This window comes from Neodiprion virginianus, chromosome 7 (assembly GCF_021901495.1).
Source record: "Neodiprion virginianus isolate iyNeoVirg1 chromosome 7, iyNeoVirg1.1, whole genome shotgun sequence".
In the NCBI taxonomy this organism is placed as follows: domain Eukaryota; kingdom Metazoa; phylum Arthropoda; class Insecta; order Hymenoptera; family Diprionidae; genus Neodiprion; species Neodiprion virginianus.
Window position 1 is genome coordinate 235047 of NC_060883.1, and position 25540 is coordinate 260586.

At 39.0% G+C, this 25540-nt stretch overlaps 6 protein-coding genes and 1 long non-coding RNA gene across 13 annotated transcripts in view; 3 read left to right on the top strand and 4 right to left on the bottom strand.

Moving 5' to 3' along the window:
• The window catches only part of LOC124309145 (cAMP-dependent protein kinase type II regulatory subunit), a 29001-nt gene extending 25681 nt beyond the window's left edge, over positions 1 to 3320 (top strand). For both annotated transcript variants that reach the window (XM_046772468.1, XM_046772470.1), the window contains 2 exons: positions 292 to 394; positions 521 to 3320. In XM_046772468.1, coding sequence (XP_046628424.1) covers positions 292 to 394; positions 521 to 651 — 234 coding nt within the window. In that variant the 3' untranslated portion in view covers positions 652 to 3320. The remainder of the gene's footprint in view (positions 1 to 291; positions 395 to 520) is intronic.
• Positions 3321 to 6076: 2756 nt separating this feature from the next.
• Positions 6077 to 7826, bottom strand: LOC124309150 (carbonyl reductase [NADPH] 1-like). The gene is made up of 4 exons (XM_046772478.1): positions 7619 to 7826; positions 7219 to 7479; positions 6608 to 6846; positions 6077 to 6537 (listed from the first exon to the last, which is right to left on the bottom strand). The coding sequence occupies exons 1-4, from the start codon at positions 7634 to 7636 to the stop codon at positions 6189 to 6191; spliced, it is 867 nt and encodes a 288-aa protein (XP_046628434.1). The 5' UTR covers positions 7637 to 7826; the 3' UTR covers positions 6077 to 6188.
• A 126-nt stretch (positions 7827 to 7952) lies between these two features.
• On the top strand, positions 7953 to 9978 carry LOC124309153 (carbonyl reductase [NADPH] 3-like). The gene is made up of 4 exons (XM_046772481.1): positions 7953 to 8155; positions 8247 to 8507; positions 8765 to 9003; positions 9079 to 9978. Exons 1-4 carry the CDS (start codon positions 8138 to 8140, stop codon positions 9404 to 9406), a joined length of 846 nt encoding a protein of 281 aa, XP_046628437.1. The 5' UTR covers positions 7953 to 8137; the 3' UTR covers positions 9407 to 9978.
• Positions 9435 to 10770, bottom strand: LOC124309166 (uncharacterized). The gene is made up of 2 exons (XR_006909188.1): positions 10646 to 10770; positions 9435 to 10560 (listed from the first exon to the last, which is right to left on the bottom strand). It is a non-coding gene; the product is annotated as an uncharacterized LOC124309166 (long non-coding RNA).
• Positions 10042 to 11589, top strand: LOC124309152 (carbonyl reductase [NADPH] 3-like). Its single transcript, XM_046772480.1, has 4 exons — positions 10042 to 10180; positions 10262 to 10522; positions 10760 to 10998; positions 11074 to 11589. Exons 1-4 carry the CDS (start codon positions 10160 to 10162, stop codon positions 11399 to 11401), a joined length of 849 nt encoding a protein of 282 aa, XP_046628436.1. The 5' UTR covers positions 10042 to 10159; the 3' UTR covers positions 11402 to 11589.
• A 174-nt stretch (positions 11590 to 11763) lies between these two features.
• LOC124309148 (carbonyl reductase [NADPH] 3-like) lies at positions 11764 to 13858 on the bottom strand. The gene is made up of 4 exons (XM_046772475.1): positions 13269 to 13858; positions 12893 to 13153; positions 12571 to 12809; positions 11764 to 12495 (listed from the first exon to the last, which is right to left on the bottom strand). The coding sequence occupies exons 1-4, from the start codon at positions 13452 to 13454 to the stop codon at positions 12288 to 12290; spliced, it is 894 nt and encodes a 297-aa protein (XP_046628431.1). The 5' UTR covers positions 13455 to 13858; the 3' UTR covers positions 11764 to 12287.
• A 4272-nt stretch (positions 13859 to 18130) lies between these two features.
• On the bottom strand, positions 18131 to 25462 carry LOC124309140 (Usher syndrome type-1G protein homolog). 6 transcript variants are annotated; one of them, XM_046772455.1, is made up of 8 exons: positions 25278 to 25415; positions 25103 to 25209; positions 23888 to 24089; positions 22433 to 22576; positions 20284 to 20830; positions 19245 to 19559; positions 18964 to 19150; positions 18131 to 18780 (listed from the first exon to the last, which is right to left on the bottom strand). In XM_046772455.1, exons 3-8 carry the CDS (start codon positions 23908 to 23910, stop codon positions 18524 to 18526), a joined length of 1473 nt encoding a protein of 490 aa, XP_046628411.1. In that variant the 5' UTR covers positions 23911 to 24089; positions 25103 to 25209; positions 25278 to 25415; the 3' UTR covers positions 18131 to 18523. The 6 variants fall into 6 exon arrangements, with proteins under 6 accessions (XP_046628411.1, XP_046628410.1, XP_046628409.1 ...); XM_046772454.1 differs by having other exon boundaries at positions 23888 to 24692; XM_046772453.1 differs by having other exon boundaries at positions 23888 to 25209; positions 25351 to 25462.
• Between the last annotated feature and the right edge of the window lie 78 nt (positions 25463 to 25540).

The following is a 25540-nucleotide window of genomic DNA, read 5'->3' on the forward strand; positions in this document are numbered from 1 at the left end:
TAAATCCAAGTGTTCTACAAGTCTACTTTTTTATATCTCTGCATAATTCGATTCGATTACGTGAAGCGAAGCAAAGAGCAGATTTTACTATAATATTTGGCAAAAATGTGTGACACGTTTTGGTTCTTTCGTATAAATCTTCCTGGCATTCACGTCAGAATTTGGCTTCTCGCTGTGAGAAAATGTCCGATTCAATCTATAAACGTTATACGATGACAAGTTTGCGAAATATTAGAGTAAAACCTACTGATCCTTTTTCCTCCCTGTACGATAATCGAAATCTGGTTTCAGATCAACCGCGTACCTGCCGGTGGCTACCTAGGTGAGTTAGCCCTGGTCACGCACAAGCCACGAGCGGCGTCAGCTTACGCGGTCGGCAACGTTAAGCTGGCATGTAAGTATCGTAAGCTGATTTCGATTTTTCAAGTCTGTTCTCTTCTACTGTGTTTTCACCTTTACCGCATCATTATTTCTCATCCAATTTATTGTCAATTGACTGACTGTTCTCGCACTTGTTCAGTTCTGGACGTCGAGGCTTTTGAACGTCTCCTCGGCCCCTGCATGGAATTGATGAAACGAAATATCGAGGACTATGAAGACCAATTGATCAAGATATTTGGAAGCAAAACTAACATCTCTGACGTTCGATGAACATCTTGATGTCGACGACGATTATTCTTATTCTTCTTCTTCCAATAACACCACAACACACAACAACAACAACAACAAAACACGCAACCATCGGCACAAAATATAGGAAAACATGTATGCGACAAACTTACTTAATTAATTGATCGACTACATACGTATAGATACATTATAGACGTATAATCACACTTAGCATGACTCTAAAAACGTCTAAACCAGAGTAAACTTTAATCAAAAAAAATAAATAAATAAAAAAAACGAAGAAAAGAAGCAACAAAAAAAAATTGAATAATCTACCACCGGCTTTGTTCAGCACCGATTTTCAACCGCTACATGATCCTGATATATTCTTGTCAAAATCGCTATTATCGGTGTATATACATGTACATGTACGTACTCTTTCGGATAATGACAGAGTATCATTCGTCATTTTAACTCAACAATACTATAATACTTAATTTATTATTTTTATCTAGTTATTTATATCGTACCCATTGGGACCTCTCTCACTTTCTCTCTCGCTCTTTTCTCGAGTTAGTTTTAGGTTTCCATTACTTTTTTTTTCGTTTTTTCATTTTATTTTTCATCCCTATTGTGTTTATTACTTGTATTATTTCGTATGATCAATCGATCGTCTGATCGGTACCCCGTTGTATAATATTCATTGGCTCTGTAATGCTAGTAGACATTAGATCTGCCTAACTTTGATTATTCAGTTCGCTTGTGTGAAAAGTTGACAGTGTAAACAGGAAAGAAAATACAAAGCACGGTTATATTGTACACATGGTATATAACGTTCGAGTATTAGTATTAAATCGTTTTCACGAATCTCAACTTGGAATACACGTTTCCATGTTTTTTTATCTCAGCATAAATTTTCCTCTACATAACACGCGCGCGTCCTAACAAAACGATAGTCTTAATTATGAAACACTTATGAGAAATGTATATTTAAGAAATTTATTTTCAAAACGGAAGCTACAAATTCAGGGGGAAAAAATTAAAGCAAGCCACAGTGAATAAATTTCTATGTTGTTATATTCTTATTTTCTCTTTCTTCTCTGCCTCTCTCCGTCTCTCAATCTCTCTAGGATTGATCGGAGGGTGCGTGATATTTGGAATTATGAAAATAATGGGGCGTTTTTTTGCGTGAAGAGAAACAAGGGATCAAGAGAGAAAACAAAGCACAGCAGAGGGAAAAAATATTATACAGAAAGAATTGAGAGTTTCAACAAAACAATAAGTAGCCAAAGTTTTAATGTTCAAGTCAATGCTCAAGTCTTTTTTAATGTCCAAATATTTTTATTTGTTCTTCAATCGTTTGGTTCTTACTCTTCCTTCTTGTCGTGTCTCTCGTTTTCATTCGTCTCAATTTACTACAACTATACTTGAATCCTACGAAACTGATTCGGGCACAGGCTTTACACAGCGTATTAAAACGAGCTTCATCACTTTTTAAACTGAACTATAATTGATAATGCTCATGTCGCACAATACCTTACCATCGTAAATATTATAATATAAGCGATAATGCGAATTTTCACACAAACTCTGTCCACCTTAATATTAAACACCCGTGTATATCTAAACTATACTGTACTATCTATACAGCACTATTATTAAAACTATTATTAAACTAAATTGATGTCGTGGAAGAGGATAGAAGAAGTGCAAAGGAATAATATAGGTACATATATTCTGCTGGTGGAATAAGTATATATTATCGAAACAAATATATATATTTATTAATTTTTAATCACACGCACTTATGTTTGTGTATTATTATTACTACAAAAACTAAGAGAAAATAAGAAAGATATATTATCGTGCCATTGTAAAGTTGTGATATTGTGTTACGAACGGGCGAGTTCACCGCTTCATCTTCTGTCCTTCCTAATCGTCGCCAAATAATTTTTTTCAAACTTTTCAAGCCTAATTATGAAATCAACGTACGCTAAATTATCGACAAAAATCCGCCCTGCATAAAAAAAAAAAAAAAAAACTTACGTCTGTTAATTGGCCTTTTATTTATTTATTTATTTATTTATATTCTCTGATTGTTACGATAATGACAACATAATTTACCGTCGCTTCTTTTTTTTCCTTTTTTCCCATGCATTTACCTTCCTTAAACTCTTTTTCTATCTCTCTAACTATCTCTTAGTGTTAATAAGAATAAAGTATGTACACATGTACAGAGGCGCGCAAAGCCCGCCTTCTTCACGGTGACAATCTAAAAAGCAACAGGAAAAAAAAACATGTTATGAAGGAATAAATGGATACAATGAATGTTTAAAAGTTGCAAAAAAAATTAAAATAAAAATTACCAAAAAAAAATGAATAAAAAAAATGAAACAAAAACTCGCAAGAAAGAGAAACAAATTTAAAAGAATAACTCACTGCCAATTACAGTTGAGATTATAAACAGTTTGTTGTTACGGGCTTAAAATATTGAGACGTCATGATTTGTCGTTTAAAAGAACTTGCTTTTCAACTAGCTGACTGTTTGTTGTATTCCCTATTTGATGGTTGTATAAATCAGAATCTTGCAGAATGAAGGGTGAAAAAGAAAATAAATTTGAAAAAAAAAAAAATAAAAAATTAACCAAGAAAATCGTAGTCAGTACTCATCGTATTGCGACGTATAATCATATTTCAAAACATATTTCTTCGTTCAAAAGGTCTGTAATTATCACGGAAACAGCTGTCAAGATCGCCAATCGTTTTCAACGATGCATAAAATTTTTTAATTTACTCCTTCAGAATAATGCACACGGATATGAATATTTTTAACATATTTCGAGCGTTCAAATAAATGGAATGAAAAGAACTAAACTAAACGAAAAGAGACCGACACATATGAATAGATTTATAATAAATGGACGAACCGCTTCCTATTATTCATATTATATTCATTATTTATGTTAAGTGAAAGAAAGCAAATTAAAAACTATATATATACATCTATATATAAATATTATAATAAATTAATGTATATTACTAAGAGAAATAAGAAGGAAAACACTAAAAAGTATTACAAAACTTTCCAGGGTTTTTTTTCTCCTTTTTTTTTATAATATATATTATTTATATATACATATATATATTGATATAACATAATCACAAAGGAAAGTTGTTAAAGTATTAAGAACATGCGCAAAAACATAACGCAATAGAAAAACACTTATAACATCACATTCACGCATGCTCATTTGCTCAGACACACGATTATATTTAGAGGAAAAAGACAAAAAAAAAAAAAAGCAAAAACAAAGCAACCCATACCTGCTGTTATACGTTACTATATACCATACTGTCATATATAGAATACAAAGCCATATTATCGTATTAGGTACCATGATATATAATGATGTACGTATCACATTCATGAACCGGGGGAATTAGGAATTCCTACTTTTCTGTAGACATTTTCATTCGGATATGACACTTACAATTAATTGTCGCTATTCGTTTCCACACAACATGCTTATAAATATACATGATGATAATAATATATGCATGAAATGAAAATGAATAAAAAACTAATGTTAGTATATGGGGATAAAAACACAGTAAACGTTGTCGGAAGAGAGTGTAATAATTACAATTATCAACGTTTTTAGATTATAAATGTTTGCTCTTTAGTTCGGATTATTTTGTCTTCTCTAATGCTTTCGTCTTAAATAATATGTCTCTTCCGCTTGACCAGAGTCAGCTGAATCGCACATGTACTTAACTATGTTTAAATATCGTGAAAAATGTTTTAATACTTTGTGTTGTGTTCCGATTTTTACTTGTAGAAGGTTTTATTTAATACAGGCAATCATTATATTATCGGCAGCGGTGATTAACTTACCAGTACTAGAACAAGATTTAATCCTTGACTGGATTCAGATACCTGGTATGTTCTATCACTGAAATAGAACAAGTTGCGCTAATAATTAATCTACTATCTCTGCTCGATTCCAGCTGGTCTGATCGGATGCACAGGCTCGTTCCGCACAGCAATGTGAGCATGCCAATAAATTATTGTATGTGATCAGTATACATACTTTTAATAATAATATCAATAATAGCTATTGTAATAATAATAATGATGATAATGATAATAATAATAACAATAATAATAACAATAATAATAATAGTAGTGGTAGTGGTAGTGGTAGTGGTAGTGGTAGTGCTAGTAGCAACATTAGGAATCTCAAGATCTGTCATGTGTCATATAGTTATAGAAACAAAGTATATGGAGAAAAAAAAAATAATATAAGTATCGTAGTAGGCGGAAAAGTTTTGCCTGCCTATTTCGGCTGGTAAATTGAAAAAACGGAAGGTGAAATATTGAATCCTACACTATATGGAGAGTAAAAAATTTATATCCAAATGAAAATGTCTCCGATTTGCATCAGTCATATTTTTTAAGTTGCCATAATATGCATTAATATCGAAGTGTTTATTAATTATATATAAATATGTGTGTGTGTGCGTGTGTGTATATATATACGTACATACATACATACATAGTGTGTGTGTATATATGCATATATATACGTATATATACATATCTATACACACTATGTATGTATGTATGTATATATATACATTAATAATTCTATGTTATATATCATTATATTATATTACACTTTTATTTTGATTAATGTAATTGACAAAATGAATGAAACTAGATAAATCGATATTGATATATATTATAATATAACTGCGTAAATAAGGTATACATTATTGTTATCATTATTATTGGATGAAAATCCGGCCGCCAATCAGATACGGTTTTAAGCTGATGTTTAAAAATGCGTATTATTATTTTTTCATCATTTTTGTTTTCTCATTCTTTGTTGATTCTTGTCTCTGCTCATCTTCTCATTCTATTCACGTGCATACTCATACATAAAACATAACGTAGCACAACATACCTTGTAACTTAAGTCAAATATCACAAACGTTACCAATAAGAGGGTGTTCATTGAAACGAAGGAAGATGTTGAAGCTATACGATAGTATTACCAATTTGTACGCTCCTAAGTATTTATTAGTAGTTACCTACGTTTTCATTGTTTGTTATATAATATTTTAGTCTATGGGTGAAGCGGGTGATTTGCATATTATATATATTAAAAAAAACCGTATTTGAATGGCGAGCAATAATCATCATCATCATCATTATTATTACTATTATTATTATCATTATTATTGTTATGTATTTCGTGCATAGGTAGTGTAAAAACACAAAATAATAATAGTTACAATAATAATAATTAATATAATAAATGTATGAAATGAAATAATATCTGTATTCTCTATATATTTCTCTTGAATGCTTTGATGTTAATTGATGTTAATTGATGTTTAATTTTTTTCCTCTTTTTCAATTTTGAGGGAACCGCAATGTGAGATAAAAGAACAAAGAAACATCTTTCAATGTAGCATAACTGTATTTTGTTTTGTTCCATTTTATAAAACAATTATGAAGTTTTCAGCACCGCTCAAATTCTATGGGTGATGTTTTTCTATCCTCATGTTCAAGATCAGTATAAATTAGGCGAATCGGGCCTGAAGGTTTTTACTTCGCCGTTTACCCAATCCATGACAGTATTGTCATGCCAAACGTATTCTCCCTTGATCTCCGTATACTTTGGTAACAGAGCCAGGTACAGCGGGGCCTGGGCACCTCTTTCGGGTGTCATAGTTCCCAACTTGCCAGACATGTCGGTGATCACGGATCCCGGATGAACCGCATTCACAACAATGTCTTCACGAGGATCCTTATCGAACGCCCTTTGCTGAATGCGACTCAGCGCAGAAACGCCGACTTTGCTCACCGTGTATGAACTATTCGGCCATCCAGCCTCCTTGTGAGTATTCATTGCTGCTGCGCTGGAAATAAAAGACTTTTACTAATTTCTTTGTTCAATCCGCACTTTTGTTTTCAGACGATTCGACCTACTCGACAAAATTCCTCATCATTTGTGTGAGCTCCTCCTCTGTGAGTTCGCGACTAGCAAGCCGAGCCTTCAACTCAGCTCCCTGTATTTTACACAAGTGCCCAACACTGCTGGACACCTGAACAACCCTGGAGTGTGGCCTTAGGAGTGGAAATAGAGCCTTGCAAATTCTCAGGAGGCCGAAGTAGTTGACTCTGAGTGTCTCGGCTACTCGTTGCGGAAACGTTTCTGGGGCATCAAACTATCAAATCATGGTAAAAAAAAGTAATCTCGTGAGTAAGTATCCGATAATTTCCTCTACTCGGAAATTCAGATCACAGTAGTTTTATGTTAGAATCAGAGCCCTAGGAGGTAAGTTCAAAAGATCAGATGACACGTTGTTGGGCTGTGATTAGATAAGCCGGCTAACATTTTGTTCTATACACCGCCACAACTCGTTCCAAGATGGTGCAATCAAGAAGTAGATAACAAAATTTTATGCCTGTGTCTGTAATTGAACAAATAAATGAAAGATGTCAATGCGAATTTAAAAATTTTTTCTCTATGTAGTGCAACATTGATAACTAGTGATTTGATTTTGTTTTTCCAACAGAAATTTCAAGTATTTTTGTACCATGAATGATATGCCGCCGTTGTTTACAAGAACGTCGAGTCCTCCATGGGTTTCTTTCAAATATTCTCTAAATCTTTCAACACTGGAATCGTCCGTGATGTCTAGCTGATGAAATTTTGGGTTGAAACCATCCTTCTTCAGTTTATTAACAGCGGCTTGTCCTCGCTCCTCGTTCCTTGATGTCAGGTAAACAACCCCATCAAACTCACAGCATAGACCCTTGACGATTGCATACCCAATACCTTTGTTAGCTCCGGTTACCTGTTGAAAGTATCAAAAAAGAAAACAACCAGCCAGCGGTCCACGTAGGTAGATAGAAATTCTTATTTTATATTCATTCTATTATTTGCCATTTCATTGTTTCCTTAACGAGAGTAGAGTATTTTTTTTTTTCACTTACCACCGCAATGCGCGACATCTTTCCAACGCTTCTCTGAAATTCTAATAATCTACTGTTTTTCGAGCGAGACTTGCTGTGTTATATTCGTGTCTGTTTAAAGGATGATTTTTTAAAAAGCTCTAACCGGGTGCGGGTTAGCCAGTTTGAAGCCCCGCTACTCGATTCATATTCTCTGATTTGATGAAAATCCGAGCTGTTGCTTTAACTAGGCCACGCCTACTGCCGAGGTTGCGAAATAATCACCCGGTATATCAGCTAACGATAAGCCAAGGATGGTTCTTGAATTAATGTGAGTATATGTTGTCATATAATGATGGTTTTCAAGGTCATCGATTAGCGGCTCATCGGTTTTTCTAACCTCACCTCAGGCCCACTTACCGCTATAAATTACCGCGAATTGTCTCTCTCGTTCAATTAATAATCTGTCATTCAATAGGCCGCATATTTAGTAATTTGTGCTGAGCAGCCTTTAAGCTTACCGCAAGTGAAAGTTTAGCATTATTACCAAGCTTTTATACGATGTCTCGTGTAGCGGTGGTGAGTTAATAACCTAGAAATTGACTCTTCGCCAATCTAGCTGAATAACGTGCATTACATATCATCTACATACGTTTCTACTCGTTTACAGGTAACCGGAGGGAACAAGGGGATTGGTTTTGCCATTGCGAAAGGACTTTGTCGAAAGTTTGATGGCGTCGTTTACCTTACCGCAAGGGATGAGGCTAGAGGACTTGCTGCAGTTGAGCACCTGAAAAAAGAGGGTCTCAAGCCGAAATTCCATCAACTCGATGTCACCGACGACTCGAGTGTCAATACTTTCAAAAAGTACCTCAGCGACACTTATGGAGGCCTCGATGTACTTGTTAACAATGCTGCCATCGCTTTCAAGGTCAATATCGCGTAACCTTTAAATTGATTTTAAATTCTCACCTCGATTTATATTTCTTGAAATCTTGTATCGTGGTATAGATATTAGACGTACTTACACAAGCTCTGTGATCCTTGGCAAATTATTATTATTGCTTTAATCACAAATACCAACAGCTCTGGAACATCAAATTAGTGCTGGTATTCTTGTTCAGATACCTTATATCGTAACAATGGTACTATTCACTTGATGCTGATTTTGTCTTTACATGTTTACAGAATGATGCAACTGATCCATTTTCCATTCAAGCATCCGAGACCGTAAAAGTGAACTACTTCAGTTTGGTGAGAGTTTCTGAGGCTCTGTTTCCGCTGCTCAGACCCCACGCCAGAGTTGTTAATCTTTCCAGCAGTGCTGGACACCTGTCCAGAATACCGGGAGCTGAATTGAAGGCTCGATTTGCAAACCCTGACCTCACCCAGGATGAGCTAGACCAGATTATGAGAGAATTTATTGAGTGAGTTAGCCAATTGATTAGTGCGCTGGTATATTTGGAAAGGAAGTCTAACTGTCAGGGATACTTCATTTCCAGAGCGGCAAAGACCAATTCCCACCAGGAATCAGGATGGGCCAACAGTGCCTATTCGGCTAGTAAAGTAGCCGTTTCTGCTCTGAGTCGTATTCAACAAAAACAATTCGACAAAGATGCCAGAGAAGATCTCGTCGTCAACGCTGTGCACCCTGGATACGTTGACACTGACATGACAAGCCACAAGGGAACCTTGACACCTCAGAGGGGTGCACAAGCTCCAATCTACCTGGCTCTCTTACCAAAGAATACCGACATCAAGGGAAAATATATCTGGCACGACAACACCATCATCGACTGGGTCAACGATCCCCTGCCCACTCCTTATTAAACGACCTTTGCTCTTTTTTATGTTCTCATCTTGTGGACTTGGCTTGTAAAGATGAGAATGTCCGATCAGAATATCCGTCTGCACATTCCATAGTTCTCGGTAGCAACCGTCTGGCAGGCAAATTCATATCATTTGTTGATCAGTGCCTTAAATCTGATAGTAATAAACAGATCTACAGGGTCATTCAATCATTACTGAATTCGAGTGCGACTGACACAGTTGTTCCACCTGGCATTCGCATAAGCTTCTCTGTCTCTCACTCGAGTCTTGTGTTCAGTTACAAATAAATGACCCTATATCTAATTACACGTTGATTTTTCATTGTTACACTTCATATGGATAAAGGTTTCTTTATTTTCCATTTTAATATTGTTACTAATTTTTTCTGATGTTTATATACCACAAACTTTCGAATACTTATCAAACTTTATACTGGAATGTCAAGTACACTGCATATTTAATCAATAGGGTGTAATTTTCTGTTTCTTTGCGAACTACACTTCTATGTATTACAGTTGTATTGTTTTTAACTCAAATGGTGAAAGTAGGGAATAAACAGCACAGAAATAGTCGCCCAGTTCCTCAATTATCTCTAAATACTGATAGTGGATTTAGTCTGACAATTTTATGAATCACTTCGTAAATTCGCTATGTGTAATCTCAGAGAATCTTGTCAGTGGTTTCAGATAGCTTCTACACATCAGTTCTCATCTTGTAACAAGTAAAAATTTGCGATTATTAGCTAATAGTGACATGATGACGCGCGTAGCTGTGGTAAGTTATTAATTTGTAGTCTTGACTCCTTATATTAATCATACGTATATCCTGGATCTTGTCTTATTTATGCATATTCAGGTAACTGGCGGGAACAAAGGGATTGGTTTTGAAATTGTAAAAGGTCTGTGCGAGCAATTTGATGGGATAGTTTATCTGACTGCAAGGAACGAGGCTAAAGGCCAAGCTGCAGTTGAAGAGCTCAAAAAACTTGGTCTTCAACCAAGATTCCATCAACTTGACGTCACTGACGACTCAAGTGTCGACACGTTCAAACAGTATATCAGCGACATTCATGGAGGACTCGATGTACTCGTTAACAATGCTGCAATCGCCTTCAAGGTTGATACTATGTACTTTTCATCAGATCTTGAATTCTCCTGTCAATTTTCAGTTCATGAATTTTAGCTTTAGTTCTTTTAATAGTTAGCCATATTATCTCTCATACGTGCTTATCTTGCTTACTAATGCCAGCAGCTCTGAATCGTAAGATCAAAGAGCATTCTACTGCCGAGATATCTAATCACATATAGAAATTACTTGAAGCTTGATACTAATTGAGTTATTATCTATTTACAGCACAATTCGCTTGACCCGTTTTCTTACCAAGCATCAGAGACCATAAAAGTGAATTACTTTGGCTTGGTGAGAGTTTGCAAGGCACTGTTTCCACTACTGAGAGACCATGCTAGAGTTGTTAATCTCAGCAGCAGCGCTGGACACTTGTCGCGAATACAGGGAGACGAGTTGAAGGCTCGACTTGCAAGTCTGACGCTCACTGAGGATGACCTAAGCCAAATCATGAGGGATCTCATCAAGTGAGTTGCGACTGTTGCATCGATGAATTCGTATATTCAAATCAGAGGTCAACCCCATTCCAATTTCATTTACAGCGCAGCGCAGACCAACACTCACAGAGAATTGGGATGGGCCAACAATGTTTACTCAGCTAGCAAGGTGGCTGTGTCCGCTTTGACTCGCATTCAACAAAGGGCGTTTGACGAAGATGCCAGAAAAGACATCGCTGTAAATTCTGTACATCCTGGTCTTGTCGAGACGGACATGACGAGCCACAGAGCACATTTAACTCCCGAAAGAGGTGCACGAGCTCCCTTATACCTGGCATTCCTAACGAAGAATACGAATATCAAGGGAAAATACGTCTGGCACAATAATATTATCGTTGATTGGATTAATGATCCCTTGCCCGGTCCGTACTAGACGACCATTGTTATTCTCTCCAGTGTTACTGTAGACAATTCTGATAGAAATCCAAATGTTTGCTGACTAATGTTCAGCACATTAGTACTGTATGTTAATCAGTGCTTGAAAATTAAATTGACAGGATGAAGATGGCATATTGATTTTGTCTATATCATCTGAAGTAATAAACGAGTAGTTATTACTTATTCTGAAAATTATTTCTACCTGAGCAGCTTTCAACTGATAGAGACGCGTGATAAAGTATGAATTAAGCTAAAGCTAATCTAGTCCATTTTCGTATTCACTCTTATCGTGGTTGCAAGACTTGCTGTAGTTATGGTAAGGGTATCATTTAGGACGCATTATTGTTCATACGAATATTGCAATCTGAATTGAATAAGTAGAATATGTAACGTACAAGTATTGTATAATGTTGGGAAGAAGAAAGCATGGATGAAATGCACAAGATCTATAACGACTTTCTCATTGCAGTAGTTAATATTCTATGGTTATGAAGAAGACAACGAGTTTTATTGTGAAATGCTGTAATATGTTTTATATCTCATCAAAGAGCGTTTACATAGTAAGCTATGTGATGTTTATGCCAGGAATACGGGTAGATAAGAGATTATGTAATGTCAGTTGTGTAATACCTCGAGTGTTTCTCAAAGGATAATTGAGATTACAAGGCATCACAAGGTATATGTATATTTATTATTTTAAAAAAGTGGAAAACTTTCATAGAGAGCAAACGACTTCTATGTATAAAAATATAAAATTCGTTTGATCAAGCAGCTGGTTTGGGACCATTAGCCCAATCAACAAGAGTGTTATCGTGCCAGATGTATTTTCCTTTAATGTCAGTGTTTTCTGGTAACAGTGCAGCATAAAGCGAAGATTGAGATCACCTTTCGCGAGTGAAAACACCCAGGTGGTCGGTCATGTCGGTATTCACATATCCTGGGTGAACCGCGTTAACTACGAGGTCTTCTCTGGCATCTGTGTCTAATGCTTTTTGTTGAATCCCAGTCAAAGCAGAAACACCAACTTTGCTTACCACGTATGGTTTGTCTGGCCATCCTGAATCTTGATAATTATTCGTTTTTGTGGCTCTGTAAAAAAATTGGAATTAATGCCAAATTCCGATTCAAATGAGACTGCTATTCAATTCATTGCTTATAACGCACTCTATGAAATCTCTCATAATCTGGTTCAGTCCTTCCACCGTAAGCTCAGAGTTAGAGAATCGAGCCCTGATTTGACTGCCTGGTATTAAAGGTAGACGTCCGAATGCACTGGATACATGAACAACTCTGGCGTGGGGTCTCAGCAGTGGGAATAGAGCCTTAGAAACTTTTAATAAACCGAAATAGTTAACTCGCACAGTTTCAGATGCTTGGACCGAAAACAGTTCGGTGGCATTTTCCTGCAAAAATTTGTTTTCAAATTTGTTATTATTGAGGACTGAAGGTAGTTTGAATTCCGATGTAATCTGTAACAAAACTATACCTTAAAGGAAATACCGGCATTGTTGACAAGGATATCCAGACCTCCGTGTGTGTCATTAAGATAAGTTTTGAACGCATTGACACTCGAGTCATCTGTAATGTCAAGTTGATGAAATCTTGGCTGTAAGCCAATTTTCCTCAACTCTTCAACAGAAGCTTGCCCTCGCACCACACTTCTGGCGGTCAGATAAACAGTCCCATTGAACCGTTGACACAACCCTTTTACAGTTGCAAAACCCACTCCTTTATTGCTTCCAGTTACCTGTGGCATAGTAAATTCATTTTAAGTGATAATATTGAATTTCAGTACAGGTATATTAGCTTTATATTTCATTCAGCTATTCAGTCAACAAACTTGGACATTATTTTTAGTTTACCACCGCTACGCGTGCTGTTCTGTCCACATCAGCGTTAGTGTTTGGAACTATTGAAAGTACTGTATAACTGCACAATATCCCAATAAACACGAGCGATGTAGTCAACAGGTGTTTCATTGTAAAGAGGTCAGGCGAAGGCAGGCCGCGTTGAGTCGAATGTGGTACTGAATGGGGGACTTCTCCCATAGAAATAAGAGATCTGTATATGGCAACTAAATGATCTGTCACAATTAAATGAGTATGAGACAAGGACAGAAATTACTTTTACATGTGGACGTGGACTCTGAGCGATATTTTTGTTTAGTAGTAGTAGTAGTGATATACTTGACCCAATCATTGGATCCTTATCTCGGGCAGTGGATACACGAGTTCCTAAATCAAGGCAAATTGGAAACAACAACGTATGGCTGCGGACATGGTATGAAGCTGATGAGCTCGAGGCCGCCAGTCTGTGATTTGATTTGACTAATTTTCCAATACCAAAACAGAAACGTAGAATATTATAATACGTTGCATGATGAAATATGCGTCAAAAAATGATGTGCAAACCCTTCCAAATAAACCAATAAGTTTACGTGTGAATAATGACTTATTACTTTCTAACCCCTTCTGCACGCTTCTCCTGATTACTGGAAAACTATAAGTCTAAATGGAAGCGCCTAATTATAGGCAACCAAACTTACATGTACGCGATACGCCCACCAGGCATAAGGCGTGCCTTCGATCAAGCTCCTCGGCTCAGATGTTCTCCTAATACCAGGAGTAATTTTTCGCTGCAATTTCTCCGATTTGCTAAGCTAAGTGGAAGCGCCTAATTATAGGCAACTAAACTTATACGTATGCGACACGGGCTTTCAAGCATAAGGCGTGCCTTTGATCGAGCTCCTCGGCTCAGATGTTCTCCTGATACCAGGAGTAATTTTTCGCTGCAATTTCTCCGAGTTACTTAGTCCAAGTGGTAGCGCCGAATCATGGGCAACCACGCTTATACGTATGCGACACGGGCTTTCAGGAATAAGGCGTGCCTTTGATCAAGCTCCTCGGCTCAGATGTTCTCCTAATACCAGGAGTAATTTTTCGCTGCAATTTCTGCGAGTTGCTTAGTCCAAGTGAAAGCGCCTAATCATAGGCAACCACGCTTATACGTATGCGACACGGGCTTTCAGGAATAAGGCGTACCTTTGATGAAGCTCCTCGGCTCAGATGTTCTCCTAATACCAGGAGTAATTTTTCGCTGCAATTTCTGCGAGTTGCTTAGTCCAAGTGAAAGCGCCTAATCATAGGCAACCACGCTTATACGTATGCGACACGGGCTTTCAGGAATAAGGGGTGCCTTTGATCTAGCTCCTCGGCTCAGATGTTCTGATACCGGAAGTAATTTTTCGCGGTGATTTTTTTCGATTTGCATAGTTTTGGGTGGCAGTAAGTAGCATGTAAGCAAACGATCACATGCCTTCTCAAGTAAGCAGGCATGCCTTAATTTATACACACAGCGTCGACATCATATGCAGTCAATCAATCAATCAATGTGTCCTTGTTTTTGGAAGAGCTCCTCGGTTCTTATGTGCTCCTGATACCAGGAGTCATTTTCGCTAAAATTTCTCCGATTCTCTTAGGTCTAACAGAAAATGGCGGGAAAATTAGAGATCACATGCCCTCTCAATCAAGCAGGCATGCCTTCAGTTACACAGCGTCGACATCACATGCAGTCAATCAATGTGTCCCTGTGTTTAGAAGAGCTCCTCGGTTTTTTTGCGCTCCTGATACTCGGAGCATGCATGCCTTCAATCATACAGCGTCGACATCACATGCAGTCAATCAATCAATCAATGTGTCCTTGTTTTTGGAAGAGCTCCTCGGTTCTCATGTGCTCCTGATACCAGGAGTCATTTTCGCTAAAATTTCTCCGATTCTCTTAGGTCTAACAGAAAATGGCGGGAAAATTAGAGATCACATGCCCTCTCAATCAAGCAGGCATGCCTTCAGTTACACAGCGTCGACATCACATGCAGTCAATCAATGTGTCCCTGTGTTTAGAAGAGCTCCTCGGTTTTTCTGCGCTCCTGATACTCGGAGCATGCATGCCTTCAGTCATACAGCGTCGACATCACATGCAGTCAATCAATCAATCAATGTGTGCCTGTTTTTAGAAGAGCTCTTCGGTTCTCCTGTGCTCCTGATACCAGGAGTCATTTTCGCTGAAATTTCTCCAACTTGCCTAGTTCAAAGAGAAAATGGCGGGAAAATTAGAGATCACATGCCCTCTCAATCAAGCAGGCATGCCTTCAGTCACACAGCGTCGACATCACATGCAATCAATCAATCAATCAATCAATGTGTCTTTGTTTTTAAAAGAGCTCCTCGGTTCTCCTGTGCTCCTGATACCAGGAGTCATTTTCGCTGAAATTCCTCCGACTTGCCTAGTTCTAAGAGAAAATGGCGGGAAAATTAGAGATCACATGCCCTCTCAATCAAGCAGGCATGCCTTCAGTTACACAGCGTCGACATCACATGCAGTCAATCAATGTGTCCCTGTGTTTAGAAGAGCTCCTCGGTTTTTTTGCGCTCCTGATACTCGGAGCATGCATGCCTTCAATCATACAGCGTCGACATCACATGCAGTCAATCAATCAATCAATGTGTCCTTGTTTTTGGAAGAGCTCCTCGGTTCTCCTGTGCTCCTGATACCAGGAGTCATTTTCGCTAAAATTTCTCCGATTCTCTTAGGTCTAACAGAAAATGGCGGGAAAATTAGAGATCACATGCCCTCTCAATCAAGCAGGCATGCCTTCAGTTACACAGCGTCGACATCACATGCAGTCAATCAATGTGTCCCTGTGTTTAGAAGAGCTCCTCGGTTTTTCTGCGCTCCTGATACTCGGAGCATGCATGCCTTCAGTCATACAGCGTCGACATCACATGCAGTCAATCAATCAATCAATGTGTGCCTGTTTTTAGAAGAGCTCCTCGGTTCTCCTGTGCTCCTGATACCAGGAGTCATTTCGCTGAAATTTCTCCGACTTGCCTAGTTCAAAGAGAAAATGGCGGGAAAATTAGAGATCACATGCCCTCTCAATCCAGCAGGTATGCCTTCAGTTACACAGCGTCGACATCACATGCGGTCAATCAATGTGTCCCTGTGTTTAGAAGAGCTCCTCGGTTTTTCTGCGCTCCTGATACTCGGAGCATGCATGCCTTCAATCATACAGCGTCGACATCACATGCAGTCAATCAATCAATCAATGTGTCCTTGTTTTTGGAAGAGCTCCTCGGTTCTCATGTGCTCCTGATACCAGGAGTCATTTTCGCTAAAATTTCTCCGATTCTCTTAGGTCTAACAGAAAATGGCGGGAAAATTAGAGATCACATGCCCTCTCAATCAAGCAGGCATGCCTTCAGTTACACAGCGTCGACATCACATGCAGTCAATCAATGTGTCCCTGTGTTTAGAAGAGCTCCTCGGTTTTTCTGCGCTCCTGATACTCGGAGCATGCATGCCTTCAGTCATACAGCGTCGACATCACATGCAATCAATCAATCAATCAATGTGTCCCTGTTTTTAGAAGAGCTCCTCGGTTCTCCTGTGCTCCTGATACCAGGAGTCATTTTCGCTGAAATTTCTCCGATTTTCTTAGTTCCAAGAGGAAGTGGCGCGGAAATTAGCGAACACATGCCCTTCCAATCAAGTAGGCATGTGTTCAGTTATACAGCGTCGACATCACATGCAGTCAATCAATGTGTCCCTGTGTTTAGAAGAGCTCTTCGGTCCTCCTTTGCTCCTGATACCAGGAGTAATTTTCTCTGAAATTCCTCCGATTTGCTTAGTTCCAAGAGGAAATGGCGCGGAAATTAGCGAACACATGCCCTATCAATCAAGCAGGCATGCCTTCAGTCATACAGCGTCGACATCACATGCAGTCAATCAATCAATCAATGTGTCCCTGTTTTTAGAAGAGCTCCTTGGTTTTCCTGTGCTCCTGATACCAGGAGTCATTTTCGCTGAAATTTCTCCGATTTTCTTAGTTCTAAGAGGAAGTGGCGCGGAAATTAGCGAACACATGCCCTATCAATCAAGCAGGCATGCCTTCAGTCATACAGCGTCGACATCACATGCAGTCAATCAATCAATCAATGTGTCCCTGTTTTTAGAAGAGCTCCTTGGTTTTCCTGTGCTCCTGATACCAGGAGTCATTTTCGCTGAAATTTCTCCGATTTTCTTAGTTCTAAGAGGAAGTGGCGCGGAAATTAGCGAACACATGCCCTTCCAATCAAGTAGGCATGCCTTCAGTTACACAGCGTCGACATCACATGCAGTCAGTCAATGTGCCCCGGTTTTTAGAAGAGCTCTTCGGTTTTTCTGCGCTCCTGATACCAGGAGTAATTTTTGCTGAAATTTCTCCGATTTTCTTAATTCTAATAGGAAGTGGCGCGAAAATTTGAGATCTCATGCCCTCTCAAGCAAGCAGGCATGCCTTTAGACACACAACATCGACATCACAACCAATGAATGAATCAGCATTAATTTTACCGCCATCGCTTCAGCCCAGATGTTCTCGTGATACCAGGAGCAGTTTCATGCTGAAATTTCTCCAAAGTAACGTTCATAAGCAATGACAATCATCAAAGCAATTATTTGCACGCTCTCTTAGGCAACCATGCAAGTATTGAACCATTCAGCATCGACACGCAATCAATCAATCAATTTCATTTTGTAAGAGACCTTCTCAGAACAGATGTTTTCCTAATGCGAGGATCAGTTTCACTTCAAAATTCTCACCGCATTGCTCGATAACAGAGATACCAAACATAGAAGCAAAACTTAGGCATGTAGACACAAAGCGCTTGTAAGACATGAGTCTCTCGGTGAAAATATTTTATTCCATATCATTTTACATACGTTAACACATTCAACATTGGCATACATAACTATATTATCATCTCCTAAAATTATAATACAATACCGTTTCGGTATTTCGATTTAAAATGATACGCGTAAGTTAATATCTAACTAAACTTTCATATATAATACAAGTGATTCGTTCAATCCAATTGTTAAGACAGTGCATGTGACTTAGAAAAATCCTGACTTTGCACAGGTATGGAAATTCGATAGCCCAAATCGTTAGTGTTAGAAATTGGCCAACATGTTGGCACAAACATATTTAGTTTTATTGAATAACGCATATTTCATGTTTCTTTCAACAGACGATGGAAGCAGGCAAATAATAATAATAATAATTTAAAACCATCCACTGTCACAGTCTACTATCTTCTATAACATCCGACGGGTTCTCAAGCGCGCGTCTTCGTATAGCTATTGCGTTGATCAATTTTCGACGTGGTCCCAGCGGTAATTTCAAAGCAAGTACGTCCGCGTCAGTCAACAGCATCAAAGCTTCCAGGTCAATCTGTTCGGCCTCCAAAACGGGGTGAATCGACGATAAATTATTAGCGACTAAAAAGCGCTGTAGCGGCGTCCACTCCTCGTTCCCCTCATCCGCGTCGTCCTCTTCTGAAAATAATCAGACATCAGTCATTCCAAAGAAACATGACAACAATCTACCTACGCCGTTCAAGTAAAGTGCCATTTTTCAAGGTTACCAAATGACAGCTTCGAAAGAATGCAATAGACAAATAATTTTGTTTCAAATCAAAATTTCTCTAATGAAATTTTACGCTGTCACCAACGACTCACCAGAGATTAAATCGTCGTCCCACATGCTCTGTCTACGTGCTAGACTTCCAGCACTGCCAATGCTGACTTCTTCGTTATTGTGACTGTTCGAGGAGCCGTTGATAGACTCGTAACCTGTGGTATGTACATTTCGATTTTCCATCGGATCCGAGGCTCCGATAGGTATTGCGTCAAGGGTCGTGGTCACCTGAAAATAGCAGGATGTTGAGAATTCAATCCCGAAAATAAGGAAATTCGACAAAGATGAAGACTCAATAAATTCAACTGAAACTGAAACCAACCGGTCTTCTAAAAGCAACCGAGCCGAACCCCGGTCTGTTGAAGATGCTCGCGGGTTGTTGAAGCAAGACGGTGTCACCGACGTTGACGTCGTCGACAGCGTTGTAATCGTAATCCGGATCATCCTCGGGTCTGTCTCGATCGCCGAGCAGGTCCGGAGTGCTTCTGGCCCTGGATAGGGTTCCCCAGACGTCTGATATCTTGCCACGTTTTCCCATCTGCTGACTGTGGGTCTCGTAGGTGCCGACGTACATTACTTCGGAGTCCCTTCTGAGGCCGGTCAAGCTGCGGACGGAGCGTTTTCCGTCCATCTCAATCTGAAAGGATTTCGAGAAGGTATAAGTGCAAAAAAATTTCCAGATTACCCTGCACCGTATAGCGATTACACAGGTCTGCAACCAAAAATCTGCACAGGTTTTTTTCTGATAGATAGCTGTTTGCTAGATTTCTGATAGATGCTGTTTCTGATAGATTCTCACTCACTGAAACCGGGAAAAATACTCAAAAAGTTGCATCACGTCAGGTTTTTTTTCAACTCGTGTTTGTAGTTTCATTTAGGGTAAAACCTCTGTTTAATTCGAAATCTGGTATCCTTTTCTCGATTCTAAAAATCCTATGCAAAAGCATTTCTTACTTGCAGTTAAGATGTATCAGAGTGAGACTCAAGAATAAATACAAACAGGGAAACAAAAAATGGAAAAGCGGAAACGTGTTCTGAGGTGTATCAAAGAGAGGAAGAAAAGGATTCATAAGCGAAAAGAATGAATACGGAATGTTAATTACATTTCATAAAGAAATTGTGTGTTTGATTTTATAAGAAATATTGTTTAGTTCGGTGTAATAAAATGGTGGTCTTTTCATTACTCTAATGCTTTTTTTTATCCAAACAGTTTGTATTTTGCAAGAATACTGTACGTGATGGAGGGAAATGGAAGTAATTTTTGAATTCTTCACACTCGGAAAGATGATATTTACCAAAAACATCCCATGCAGCTGAAAAATATAGTTTTTTGCAGACCTGTGTTACTTTACAGTCCTGACCTCTCCAACTTTGAAATCGTCGGCGGCCTTGCGGGCCTGAACTTTGCGCCCGACGGCTCCACCCTGCCGCTTCGTACCGCCGCTGACGATGTCGCTGAAAGTCGGCGAGGGTCTGACCCTACCCTTAAAAGTGAGTATGCTCGGTCTGTGGGGCAGAATGGCTACATCCGAAGCCTCGACGTCCATCATCCTGGTCTTGTCTTTGAGTAATTTTTTCTGCTCCTTCTCAGCTCTGATCTCGGCCACCTTTTGCCGCTTGGCGTATTCCTTGAGGCGTTTCTCGGCCTCCTTCTCGGCCTTTTCTTTCAGCATTTTCGTCTTCTTACGATTGTTTAGCTCCTGCTCGGTCTGCGCCAAGTCGAGAAATTGCAGGATATCATCGCGCCCGTTTATCGCTGCTAGCTCGCGCGCCGAATGCCTGTCAATGTCCAAGGCCCATATGTTGCTGCCGAATTTCACCAGGAAATTAACGCAGAAACGGTGTCCCCGAGCTGCAGCCAAATGAAGCGCCGTATTGCCGAAGTAGTCCGCCTTGTCCGGATCTCCTCTGAACAACATAGAAATCATAGTTCATCATTCTCTAAACATGCATCTCAAAATTATTGCAAAATAGACGAAAGCAAAAACATTTTTCGACACTGCAGCGTCAAGTCTGAATATGAAGGTAAATATAACATGGCGATGTCGTATAACGTAGTCTATCAGGTATTATATGAATGTCGTGATTTCCGCGTATCGAAGTTGCTTATCTGCACAAAGCTCGAGCGACTCATTTGTTTTTGATAAGCTGAGCTCGTTTCATCGGCTGTACTAGAGAAAAAGTAGTGGTAAAAAAAAAAAGGAAAAAAAAACTGAAGTTACGTGCACCGTTTGCGTAATTTCTTTGCGATTATTCTGACACATCCGGTAAATGCATTACCTACGCTATACCATACGATTTTCATCTATCTACCAAAAACGTTAATCACCACGATTATTATTGTCAAAAAATTACAATTTCTATGTACATCATGCGAGCTACGTGTATATTTATTTATATATATATATATATGTATATTTATATACAATATACATATACATATATATGTATATTTATATACATATACATATATATGTATATTTATCGTCACTAGGTATTTCCCAACAATGATGATAATGAATCAATATAATCTGCAATCGAAGCACATTCTACAAACATTAAAATTGGTGATATCAGCAAGTTCAATATAATATCAAAAATAAAAAATACGATTAATATTGACGAAAGCGGAATACGCTGAATCATGTAAACTGGCAGGCTTCCACCGTACATCATAAGACTTGAAAGCATAATTAAAAGATAGATTACACAGTGCCTTCGCGACATTCGAAAAAATTGCGAAATTCGTCGAGGTATAATAAACATATATCCGCGTACGTTCGTAATATACCGCAGGTACATTTATATCATGATATCGCAATCGACGATGCTGATGTAAAGCGTATGTATATCGTACAGCGAACTGCAGTTATCTGTGTTTAGCGTTTAGCTATTAAAAATCATGTACCACGAGAAAAAACACGAAAACTTTATAATCACCTCAATTAGGAGATATCATTTCGCTGTTAAATTGATCGCGATAAATTTGCGTACAAGTTAATTTGTTCACCACGGATGGATAAGCCGCGTGTACAAATTTCCGAAATATGTTTATTCCTAATACGGGCATGGGTACATATCGCGTTTCTATTCAATCTATGAATCTATGAACAATAACACAGGTTTTATCGTGTATCCTGCGCCCCGCGTTGGTAATTTCGTATACATAAGAGAGGCAGGAAGTTGCGCGGTTCGCCTGCGACAAAAAACAATCGAACCCGCAGAGGCAGGTAGGTACGCGTGCGTGAAGGCAATCACAAAGAGCGGACGAGGGTGGAGGGAGATATGAAAATAAAGCAGCGTAAAAATCATTGAAACAAATAGACATTATAATGCTATTAATGACGGTCGTCTACGGTCGCCTCGGTATTATTTTCTGTACGCTTCAGCGTTTATTCCAAATACCCATGTATCGCGTGCAACCCGATACATCTATGAGCAATTTGGAAGTTTAAATATCGTATAAATGGCTTGCGGAGAATTTTATTTTATTGCAGACGATAGTATTACCCTCTGGCAGCGAGGAGGCGCAGGGCGTCGATATTTCCCTCAAAAGCCGCCCAGAGAGTCGGAGTCATCCCGCCCTCGTCTCGGGCATTGCAGTCCCTCCTTGTCGCCTCCTTCAGGATTTCCAAAGCTCCGTCCCGAGCCGCCCTAACGAGAATAATAACGACCATTAATCACATGAAATTACGCTGCAGAATTCGAAGAGAAAGATGTCGAATTAAATGGGCCGTAAATTGTTTCGACAATTTCAAGCTGCAGAATTGTTTCGCTCGGAAACTCTCCTAGGTAATGTAAGGTACAGATACATAAATGTACAATCTGCGCAGTTGACAGTTTGGCACGCGATTACGGCCGCACATACATAGTATGGTTTACGTGTAACAAGGTGCAATGGTTACATTCTGCTTTCTAGACAACGAATCCGCGGGATTGTGATAAGATCTTCTTCCCCCCACGGAATGCGGGCGTAGGTATTCAGACGCTGCGCGTTACATACGCATTTTACACGCATGAAGCTCAAGTCAAATTTTATGCGTGTAAGGTTTTCGTAGTTATATTAAACATTTGTACCTGCATGCATGACGCGTGTACCTTGCGAGTAGGTATAAGGTCCTGGTTTGATGAGAAGAATTAAATAATTAGCGAGCTACGCAATCGTTAATTCGCGCCAACGGGTTCGCGCAATATACTATCGTATTACTATAGTCGAGGCCTAAAATAGCCGATATAACACATGATATAGGGTTATGAGCTTTGAAATTATTCGACATTGTAATTCATCATTATTCACGGCATGTTTTCGTACGATTTAAATTAATATCAGTTATAACCAGCGATAAAGGACAAACAAAAATTGGAAAATTTAAAGTGGCGTTTTTATCTCGACGATAAGAGTCGACGACAATCGGATAAAACGATTGATTGTAATCCCGCTTCATACGCATCCGATGTACGTGTCGTCTGTATACATATGTCACATACCTATGCATAGCGATCTTAAAATCGTTATATTCTACGCTGCGCGTATATTTATCATCCATCTCGGCATCTGAGCAGCAAAAAATTCATATTATAATAATAGCTGTACGAGTAATAGACATTATACCCTGATATTTGTGCGTTCGAAATTCAAGAGTCAGAAACACGTTAAACAAGTTTTAATCGAGCCGACGGTGGACTATCACCCCCTTTGTTACACATGTAGCATAGATATTCGATAAACAAAGAAGAACAGGGCAGATCCGCGTAACTGAAAAAAGGGCGATAAACAAAGCGCGGTAGAAAAAAAAAAAAAAGAACAAATGCTGCGAAGACTAAAACTCGAAAATTTTGCAAAAGAACTACCCGTAACGCGAGACAAACTATACTACAGTTACTGTAATAAAGGAAATACTAATTTTTATGTATGTACAATGTACATACTGTAATATGCAAGTTATACGAAAATACAAAACTTACTTGTGAAAACGTTCGGATGTCATGACGTGTTTCTTGTTCTTCCTTTAGGTACGATCGAGTGGTTGTACAAGTTTTTGAAACTCGTTATAAGCTGAGGAAGCACCGCACAACAACAACGACGAGGGTCCTTCCATCCGCACTTTAAACAATACGAAGTCGCACTCGCAACGTCAAGTACATCTCACCACCGCGACCATCGTATCTATTGCAAGCGAAAAGGCAAACGATAAAAAAAAAAAAAAAAAAAATTAAAGTACCATTCGAAGACTCTGGAGTGGCCGATAACGAAGCTGGGGACCGGCTCTCCTCGCAGCGACGACGAGACTGTGAAGCCGATGTACGTACACCCAGGACCTATTCGCTCGCAACGAAAAAATAGGCAAGGAAGAAACGAAAAGAAACAGGAAAAATGGTGAAAAAAAAAGAAACTTGTTACCGGTTATTACACCTACACCTAGGCACGCGTGAAACAAACCGCGGCTGTGAGAAGGTGGCAGGTATACGTCCTGCCGTACCCGAACGTCGCCTCGATACTGTTTTCAACCGACAATCTCCCCCCCCCCCCCCCCCCCCGTCGGCATGCGGACAGCAGCAGTCTGTCGTCTTCCTCCCGCTTGTTGATTTGATAAATTACGCTGTCTCTCTCAGTCTCACTGCCAGACAATTTCGTTCTTGCTCTCTCTTTCTCTCCTTTTTTTTTTCATTAATCTCCCGCCCTTCGGCCACCTGTTCCCTACGTTTCCTACCTGTTCAGGCCTGGGACTGCAGTCGACTTTACCGACCAAGCAATCACTATCCACTGCAACTGTCAGTAACGTTGTGCGTTTAGAAAAATCGATCAATCGTTACCGCGGAATGCAAAATGATTCACGAGTGATCGATTTTTACTCAATCGTTTACTCTTTTCTACTCCCACGAACGAGATTAAACTTCTTGTTTGTTTTTTTTACGACTTGCATGTATACGAATACAGAGTTATGATTGAGCGTGTACAAATTGAACCAATATCTAATTTTTCAGCCGACTTTCTTGATCATCTAAACACAGCGAGAAGAAAAAAACTCAGCACGATGTTTCGAAACAAAAAGCAGCGAGAACGACGCGCAGTAAACATTGACAAGCCATGTATCTAGAAGTTTGTTTACCAGGACGATATAATAGAGCGTTATTAAATGCTGTAAATCATGAAAACTTCATATTGTGATGTATACTTACCTACTACAACCTGCGCAAACCAAGAAGCAAAACTTCGAACGATTCCTAAGTCCCTGGATTAAGCGAATGATCTAGGATTTGGTCAGCTTAGGGGATGAGAAACGTTTCTGAAATAATGCGTTAATGAAGCTCGATTAGCACTTTCAAATTCGTGTTTCTAATCCTGTCGTCTCACTTGATGCAGCGACAGATGGTGGGATAGCTTATCATTGTTCAAGGCCGAATGACTATTGATTTTTGCCACTAACTCATGACCGCAGATATTAATTTCCCACAAAGTTTACGTTAGGTTTATAACCGCAGTATATAAACTCCGCTCCTTGATAGATGTCCATTAGTCCGTCATCATTTCACTGGTACATCCCAAACCCTGCAGTGAAGAGAATCCACTTTAAACATGGGTAACTATTGCTGTCGATCTGCTAATACTATCTTCGA